The 9670-nt window shown below is 40.6% G+C and overlaps 1 protein-coding gene across 1 annotated transcript; it reads left to right on the top strand.

Moving 5' to 3' along the window:
• Positions 1–1799: 1799 nt before the first annotated feature.
• On the top strand, positions 1800–8809 carry LOC115587261 (E3 ubiquitin/ISG15 ligase TRIM25). The gene is made up of 7 exons (XM_030426997.1): positions 1800–2220; positions 3701–4650; positions 4772–4867; positions 6046–6294; positions 6398–6420; positions 6928–7082; positions 7252–8809. Exons 1-7 carry the CDS (start codon positions 1971–1973, stop codon positions 7794–7796), a joined length of 2268 nt encoding a protein of 755 aa, XP_030282857.1. The 5' UTR covers positions 1800–1970; the 3' UTR covers positions 7797–8809.
• The last annotated feature ends 861 nt before the right edge of the window (positions 8810–9670 follow it).

Here is a 9670-nt window from a genome sequence, read left to right as displayed (position 1 = left end):
TTCATTTTGTCTGACAGCATTTCATTGCCGCACAATGAGCAAGAGCGTGAAATCACAGCAGTATTTAAACTTGAGATTTGAAAGTGTTTGAAACTGTTATGCATCCTGTTTTTAATCACAATGGGTAAATGTAAAACAGGGCCCCATAGGACAAACCCATCACACAATGATGAAGTCATGACACAAAAGGGTACCTGGGAAAAGTAATATTCTAGCTCTAAACGCTGTTTTCCCCCGCTGCGTCTCTGATATCCTGACATTTTCACACCTAATGCGGTGAATTAAGGATTTGCTGTGCACAAAGTTGTTGATTATTGGATAAGTGGAAAAATAAAGTGGTTTGGGGAGTTTAATTTGGTTTTCCTGTTGAGTTTGAGGGAAGCATGATTAACGACAATCAAATGAAAGTTTCTGCAAATGGAGTCCGGTGGCTTTAAGCGAGAGCATTAAAGTCTGTTTCGAGTTCTAATTCTTTAACAAGAAGGTTTATCGCTCTGGGAAACCTTTCCATAATGTTGTCACACACTTAGAATAGCAGTATGAGCGCGTCAGTGGCAAAAAAAAGCAACAAGCATTAAATGGACGTCCTTTAACAGCAGCTAACATTAGCATTCCACCACTTTAACTAACAATACTGTCTGATAGTGTCACAAGGCATGATTGGAAATGCATGAATTTATTTTAAAAATATAAACACACATCTTGGACACGTATTAAAGCCTTGAGGTGAAATGCACTGGATGTAATCAAACGTTAAATGTTAGCTAGGATGTGGTCGAATGCTAATGTTAGCTGATGTCTAACAGTAGCTGATGGGTTATCAAAAATGTGGTTTTACCTTGAAATATGGCCATATGTCACTCCCAATTTCCACTATCCATTGCCTTTGCAGTCGACATTCAACCAGGAAGCTGTGAAATAGTAACAATCTGTTAGATTCCCTAAGTTTATATGACTTTCAACCTTGAACAAGGCAGTCATGGCATCAGAGGAAAATAGCCATGTGAACATGGTCTATTAATCACTTAGACTAAAAAAAAAATAGGGAAGTAAAGTGGTGTGGCGATGACGTATTTTTTTAGGCGAACCTTGAAGTTAGCATCACCTGGTTCCCTGACAAAAAGCCTATGAGATCTCTTAATTGGATTTTGGCAATATCACTGAAAATAAGCTCCGTGACATGCAAAAGTTTATGGTACTTACACCTTTATTCAGCAAGATAATCTACACTGATGAACCCCACCTTTGTGTTTTTTTCAATAAATTACATAATGAAACATAAATTGAATCGCTAGAAGTAAAAAGGTAACGTTAGGCTATAAACTGACTACGCTGCACTCGCATGACTTAAATGTCACCACCACTAAGTGTCTTACTACACAATTACTACACAGGTTTTCTGTAAATTGATCAATGTACACGTTGCACACATTGAATTAGAACAATTTGTAACTTAAGTTGCCTGTAAAGATGCAGAGAGTAGAAGAGTCTCTGTGCACGGTCTGTTGTCCCATTTAGTCAACTAAGACACTTAACTGTGTTAATATTCAATTGTGGGACATTTAATGATATATTTCAGAACAAAACACCTGAATATCTTAAGCCTGTGACCCCATCTCAAGATTTTAACCGAAGACCAATTCAAAAAACTCATTGAATTTGAGACAAGGGACAGATTTCTGGGTTTTTAGGACAACAAGCTAAAGCACTCTTTGGTCAACGCTGGACCAGTTACAGTACGTGTTGTCACCATTAGTCACATACACAAAAAATAGGGACCCAGTTTGAAAAATACCGAACTTAACCTTTAAATACTTCCTCTACCTGCCACTTCCAATTCCTCTCTTTAACAGGACTGTACCTTTAAGACGTGCACCGCGGGGGGGAGGAGGAGCGGGATTCAAACCGTCTAGCCCCGCCTCTGCTGTCTGTCATCGCGGAAACAGAAACTAAACATCAGCCAAAACAAAATGGGTGCATCGCTGGACACTCCGGCGAGGTGTCCCCTGTGCAACGAGCTGACAGGGTCCCCCGTCACCCTGAAATGCAACCACCGCTTCTGCCAACGATGTATCGGAGACTTGTGGAGCGTCACCCCGAACGGGCCGTACCACTGTCCGGAGTGGAGGTGTAAGACGGTGTACCAGACTCTGCCGTTTGATAGCAGCTTGATACGGCCGCACATCAGCAGTCAGCGTGCTCAGCCTCGGAGCACCGCAGGTAAACACAAACTACACTCTGTCAGTGTTGGACTGAAAAGTGGCCGAACACATGAAGGTGTAGCTAACTTAGCTAGTTAACGTTCGTGTGTTCACTCTCACGTGATAAGATATGTAAACCGTCTCGGGCTAACTTAGTACTTCACATCAAGGTTGGTGCTAATGCTAGCTAACGTGATTCTGTAGCTGTTTGGTTATTTGTGGTTGTCTGGCATCCTGACAAAACTTCCCCCCACGTCCTTAACGCTTTAGCATTGCATTCACATATTTAGAATATTTGTGTCTTTTTTTTAAAGGCCGCTCTTTCTCAGTATTATTGCAGTGGTGCTATATGTTTGTTTGCTTAAAATTTAACATCTAAATACGCCGAAAGTTTGTGGTTTGCTGTAATCAGTAAGGGCAAAGGTCGACCACTCTATGTCATGTGTTCATGTAGTTGTCCTGTTTGGCATAAATCATCAACACACTTTCTTCATTATATAATTTGTACTTCATAGCTGATGATGCCCAGGATCAGTATCTATGTTCATAATGACTGTATGATTAATTGCTCAATCGTTAGTCTATTAAATGTTAACAACAACAAAAAGTGAAAAATGCTCATCACAATGTCCCAGAGCCCAAAGCAATGTCTTCAAATTTAGTGATGAACGATTTACTACATACTGGTCCAATAAAAAATGGGTAATTATTGGTAATTGTGAAATTTTGCCAATGATATGAAGCCAAATTGTTTTCAGTGACTGAAAAATGTTGATCATCTACACTGAGATACAACGAATATACACCGAAGGAGAAAAGGAACAAGTGCAGATAGCTTTTGTCATGCTCATGACAGCACACAGTATAGACTAAAGCGATAAATATGTTATTGCCAGTGTTGGTGGACATCTTTTCCATCCTTTATTACCCTGAAATGTGCAGAAAGTATATGTTATGAATTTTTACCAAAATATGAATTTATCGGCGTTGGCCATGAGAAGTGGCCGATCATAGGTCATTGGTATCAGAAAATCGATATTGTTCATTCATATTCAAATCTTCTTTTGTTCAACCAATCCTCCAGAGCTTCACTCACAAAATGACTCCTCGTATACTATCATAACTAACAAGAAACAGCAGCAAGTCCTCACATTCAGCAAATATTGGAAATGTTTGCCCAACAAAATGCTTTAAAGGAATGATCAATTATTATTATTATAATAATTAATAGTTGGCACATTAATTTCCTTTCATTGTCTAATCAATTAATCGTCTCATTGTTGTAGCTTTGGCTTATAAGACATCATACTGTCTCATATTGCATCAAACAACCCAGATAGGCACTGTTTGACCCACCAAAAGTGAAACAGCTCTGTCGGCATTAAAAGTTGAGTGTAGACGTGATAAGCAAAAGGCAGCCAGTAAGTGTTTTTTTGTGCTAAGTGCTAAGTCAACATTCTCTCTGACCCATTTTCCTTTTGTTTATTCTATTTTAAAAGGTGCATCCAGTAACAATGAGGGAAACGCATCTGATCCAGCATTGAGGAGGCCCTCAATCACCAGCCGACTTCTCGGGAAGAGAAAGGCCAGTACACCCGCAGCAGAGCAACCTGACACAAAGCGTTCAACTGTGGAAGTGCCCCGGTCCAGTGAGCGGTCCAATGACACCGAGACCCCAACCACTTCATTCTCAAACTCCATCTCAGATAAACCCACGCAGCTGACTACTGTGGAGACTATGGAGATAGTAAACACAGAATCGACTCAGTCTGAGCGTGATGATGCCAAATCCTCCAGCAACAGCTCTGACAGCAAAGCAGCACCTGCAGGCGAAGTACCACGTGACGTCCCAGTCCAGCAGAATGAGCATAAACACAAAGAAGTTGTCACATTGGATGACTCTGACAGCTCTGATGAAGTAGATCTATGTGATGCACCTCCTCCTGCAACCCCCAAGAAAGACGCACAAGTGACAGAAGAATATGCAGCTGCAAAGACACGTGAATTACCTGCCAAGTCCTTTACTAGGGCCTCACCTCCAGGTAAAGAGAAGCCTCCTACGATGTCCACCAAACATTCTGCAGCTGCTTCAGGATCCCCAACACGTTTTGGCGTCTTCCACCGGTCGGAGAGCAAAAGTACCAGCCCCGTACCCTGCCATTACTGCCCTAAAGCTGGTTATCAGTCCGCTGTGAAGACTTGTCTGGTTTGCGGAGCTTCCATGTGTAAAGAGCACCTGCGTCCACACCTGGAATCCCCTGTCTTTCAGAATCACACCTTGGTCCCTCCAATGGAGGACATTTCTACATGGAGGTGTCAGGAGCACCAGGAGATAAACCGAATCTACTGCCGACAGTGTGGAGTGTGTGTGTGTACAGTGTGTACTGTCATCGGCTCGCACCGAGACCATGTCTGCATCAGCATCAGGGAGGCAGAGAGAGAGCTCAGGGTAAGTGGTGATTTTGCAGCACCATATATACTGTACATATACAGTACTTTATGTTAAAGTTGAGATGGATGTAAACAAAGCCTTGGCAATGAACAAGTGATTTTTAAACTTTTTTCCACAGGGGAATCTAAAAGAAGAGATCAAACAACTTCAGGAGGCTGAAGAGCAAATGAAGAACAGAGTGACTGAACTCACACAGAAGAAAGAGACCTTCAAAGTAAGAGAGTTACCTCCATACTTCCCAATAAGGCATGCATGTTTTTAGGTTAATTGCTTAGAATTAGGGCTGCAACTATAGATTATTTTCATTATCAGGTAATCGGCAGATTATTTCACGATTAAATTTTTAATCTATACAATGTCAAAACATTGTAAAAGATGCTCCCCACAATTTTCTAAAGTCCGAAGTGACGTCTTTGAATTTCTTCAGCCAGCAGTTCAAATGACTCAAATAAGTTAACCTTGAACCACTTTTACAGCAACAGGGTTGCAAAAGTTTTAAGTCCCTTTATGCTACATCAAAGAAAAACAAAACTTTTTCATAGAGTGGACTGATGATGATGAATTGAGTGGTCTCACAGCCTGAGGAATGAAGCTGCTCCGTAGTCTGGTGGTACAGCAGCTGATACTACTGTTTTTTCAGATGGCAGCAGAGTGAACCGACTGTGGCTGGTTGGGTTTTGTCTTTTAGCATCCATTTGGCTCCATGCAGTCATCTCTCAATTAATTATCATAAAAGATAAAGAAAAGAAAAGCAAATCCTTACATTTAAGAAGCTGTGACCAGCTAATGTTTGACGTTTACCCATAAAAATCGACATAAAATGTTCATTTATCAACTTAATAGAAGGAAACTAATTTTCTTTTGATGACTGATAGTTTAATCGACAATAATTACAGCTCTTCTTATAATTGCAGTATAAGAATTTTCAGTCCTGGCAACAGGATGCTAATTCTTTGTTGTATGTACAACTTATCATTTATTCATGAAGATCTAGGTTAGTGACTTAAGTGAACATTACTAACTTTTATTGTTGCTTAGCCTATAAGCTAATGATTCTAAAGCCTTGAAAGTGCCGCCCGTGTGACTTTTTTATGCTATTTCCAACAACTAGGTTTGATTAGCTTCAAATGGATAAGATATTCTGTGTATCAAGGCTTTGAAGACTTGTTCTCTTTGCATGCTTAGTCCTCAAAAAAAGAGTGGAATTTGATGAAAAGGTAGCCAACTTATTTTTAAGTTGATATATAGTTATCTCCACTGTATATCTTGAGTTGTTTTGCTTGAGGGAACATAATCTTAAATTCAGATTTTTACCTTTCTGTAATGTTGGTTGACTTTTAGTTATCAATATGATTGCATCACATGACATTGATTTACACTGTGTCTATCCAGGTGGTTTTAAGTGAGGCCCGAGCGGGGGTGCAGCAGCAGTACGGAGCCATCAGAGAGGCCCTGGAGCAGGAGGAGCAATCAGCTCTTCAGTGTGTGACAAAGGAGGAGAGCAGGGTTCTGGGGGGGCTAGAGGAGAAACTCGGCCACCTCAGGAGCTCCCTGCAGTCCATCCAGCAGGGCCTCCACACGCTGGAGGGGCTGGCTGATGCCAAAGGAGACAAACGCATTCAGGACCAGGCTTTCATTATGGTGTGTACGCTGTTAGGAGACAGACATGTTTGTTGATTTAAAAAAAGATTTACTGTCAGATTGTAGACATTAACACAATGAAATGTCTTTTTTCCCATGACAGGAATACAGCAAGACTGCCCAACTGTAAGTCATCTCTGAACTTCAAACTTAGTTGCATGTAAAGTTGGTATATGTTTTAAATGTCGATACCTAAATTAGTCACCAACAAAGCATCGCTTCAGTACACAGCCTGTGCAGTCTTACGGGTCAGTTCGCACCTGTTACAAATAAACGTATTTTCTCACCTACTCGCAGTGGTGTTATAAAGATTATGAGACATCTGAATTAGTGCCTCTGTTCCTCTCCGTAATCAACAGACCTCGCTGTGAATATATTTTCCTGGAATAACTTTCTTCTGTATTTTTTTCTAGATGAGTGACGTTATCATAGTGCTGTGTGATTTGATGATAAAAATAAATGATAAAATAAAAACATTTAAATATTACATTACAGCCCACAAACAAAACTACAATTAACCTTTATGTGTTTGGGTTGATGCATACATCTCAGAGATGGGACTAAAACTATCTACATGGATAGATGCCACAAGAGGTTAGAGAAAAATGGGTTATTGTCATTTTTCTTCACCAGGGCTAGTAACATGGGGAACTGCGTGGACCAGTTTGAGGCTCCAGAGGAAGTGGATCGGGCCCGGCTGAGATGTCTGCAGCGATGGACCGAGAAACGGCTGGACACGGTTGTCATCACCGTGCCAGGAAAAGACAGAGACCTCTACAGACTGCTTTGTGAGTGGGGTGTTTTATTTATACCGACACCTGTTTATTTTCTGTTCAATGGATGAATCGCAGCTAATTAAACCAAAGGACTAAAGGCCTCCTGTAGGCCCAAATGTGGCACAATCGAGTCTCAATGCTCTCATCTAAATTCTCCTTTAATTTCCTTTCCTGTGTTCAGATGGTAGCATCCCCTTCTTGGATCCAGATACAGCCCATCCCAAGCTGCAGCTGTCTGATAACAACAGAAAGGTGACCTACAGCGAAGTCCAGCAGGCCTATACAGACCACGAGGCTCGCTTCAGCTCCTTCCCACAGGTCCTGGCCTCCTGCGCCCTAGAAGGTGGTCGCTGGTACTGGGAAGTGAATGTGGCTGTGGATGAGGGTCGCTGGAAGGTGGGGCTGTGTGAGGGTCAGATGGAGAGGAAAGGCCAGAAGGACAACTCTCGTCTGGGATTCAACTCCTTTTCCTGGTGCCTGGCCTGTGACAGAAAGAAGGTGGAAGCTCTGCATAACAAGGTGGCAGCTCCTGTGGATGCAGACCAGCTGCAGAGGGTCGGAGTGTTCCTCGACTTTGAAGAGGGTATTTTATCATTCTTTAATGTGGCACCAGGGGGCAGTCTAGCTTTAATGCATTCCTTCAAGCACAGGTTTACTGATCCTCTTTACCCAGCCTTGTCTGTGTCTAAAACACACCTGGCCATCTGTGATCTGTTCCAGTCATAAACCATAAAATACTGGCATGTCAGTTCTGCTGAATATTAGAGAATACAGGAAAGCGCTGTGCCTTTTCATAACCCAGATTCCAAAAGAGTTGGGATGCTGTGTAAGACGTAAATAAAATAGGAAAGCAATCATTTGCAAACAGAATGTCAGAATCAGCATATATTGAAGTTCAAGTTGAAGTAAAATATAAATCATATTGTTTTTGTACTCTTCAAATACTTTATTCAAAAATAGATTAGCAAATGTCAGACCAGCAATGTTTTCCAGAGAAGGATTTTTAAGTTTTACTTGGCATGTCAGTGCAGAAAGTATTTGCATTTTAACAGGGCAACCTCATGAAGGTGTCTCTAACTCATGACATGCTTGTCTTGTGTGATGGTTTAAGAAACAACTGTAAATTCTGCTTCTTCTGAAGTACTACCAACGAGTAACTGCTAAGAAAATTCACTAATCTGGTGGCAAACACAAATCAGGAAAAGTGGGGTTTCACCTCACTTGTACCAACTCAAGAGAGGGTCCATCCTGGGCGTAACATGGCCCAAATCAAAAAACCCTAAATGTGTCCCTACTGTTTTTGGAATCAAGGTTATATATGTTAATATCATGTCATCAGCATCATTTCAAATGTGTCGATTTGTAAACTTCTCTGGGATTATACTTCTGTCGTGCACTGTACATAATGCTGTACTTTAAATGTGATTTTTATATGATAGAACTGGAATTGTACCATACCAGAAAGGCTGATCATTGTAAACTTTTTCATACTGCAACATTTTTATCAGTGGTCAATTTTTGGTATCAGGAATTTAACTTTTATATGTTTTTAATTTTAGGATGTCAGTGAACAAATGAGCAAGTTTTTACATTATAGCGAAGCTATCAGTGCAGATCAGTTAAGAGCAGATTTGTATCATGTTTCTGTTTTGATATTGTGTTAAAATGTGCTTTATATCCCCTTTTTGAAACCTCTTTCGCTCATAATAAAATGTTAAAGATTCAAAAGCAAAGGAAAACCAGCTTTACGTCTTTCCTTTATACTTCCTGTTTATTTAAACCGAAACGCAGGAGTACAAGTGCGTAGTGTATTTTCACTCATCTGGTGACAGTCGCTACCTTCGAACTTTTGCCCCCACAGCATCAGAGCTTTATCGACAACAAACACTGCCTTTGGCACAAACTCCATAAAGCACCACGGGTCGCTACTGTTGTTAAATGACCCTACTCCATGTGAGCTCTGAGGCTCATTTATTCTGACGGCAGTCTGTGTGGCTGACGTCACTGAGAGGGATCAAAGTGGCTTTTTACATAAACTCCTGGATGGCTGGTAGAGCACCTGCATGCCAGAGGTTAAGGGACAGCTGGCTGTGGATCAAGGTTGGTCCAAACTTTTAGGCTATTTAAGTAGCGGTCAATAGGCTATGTGGGAAGCAGGTTGATGGCTGTCAGCGAGACACTGAGAGAAATGGTAGTTCTGAGTATAGTGTATGTTGTAGTTGTGAGCATACTGAGCATATGAAGATACTCCAAGTGATGACATCACAAGAGATGACATCACAATCAGCAAAAAATAACAGTGCAATACAGTTTCTACTGCAGACTATCAAAAACGCCTCGGTACACTGCTTTAAAAAAACACTGAAATATGAATGGCGTTCAATTAAAAAAAAACAAAAACAAATGTTGAGTGATGAGAAATATTTTGTTCATGTTTCTACATTAAGACATTTTTTGGATCAATATGTTTTGATTTTTTATTCCATAAAATTTGAAAAATGTCAAATATTTAAAAAAATATATTTTACTTTTTTATTACATTATTTAACACTTTGACGGTTTATTAATCTTTTATCTTAGGTTGTACAGATTTTAGGTGA

Source organism: Sparus aurata, chromosome 8, assembly GCF_900880675.1.
Source record: "Sparus aurata chromosome 8, fSpaAur1.1, whole genome shotgun sequence".
NCBI lineage: Eukaryota > Metazoa > Chordata > Actinopteri > Spariformes > Sparidae > Sparus > Sparus aurata.
The sequence above is the reverse complement of the archived record's forward strand: the minus strand, read 5'-3'. Positions and strand labels throughout refer to the sequence as shown.

Bases quoted from the DNA above. Each gene is read 5' to 3' on its own strand.
- LOC115587261 (XM_030426997.1), top strand. From the start codon at position 1,971: ATGGGTGCATCGCTGGACACTCCGGCGAGGTGTCCCCTGTGCAACGAG. The intron at 4,651-4,771 runs GTAAGTGGTGAT...TTTTTTCCACAG, and splicing joins AGGCAGAGAGAGAGCTCAGG to GGGAATCTAAAAGAAGAGAT. The intron at 6,421-6,927 runs GTAAGTCATCTC...TTTCTTCACCAG, and splicing joins TACAGCAAGACTGCCCAACT to GGCTAGTAACATGGGGAACT.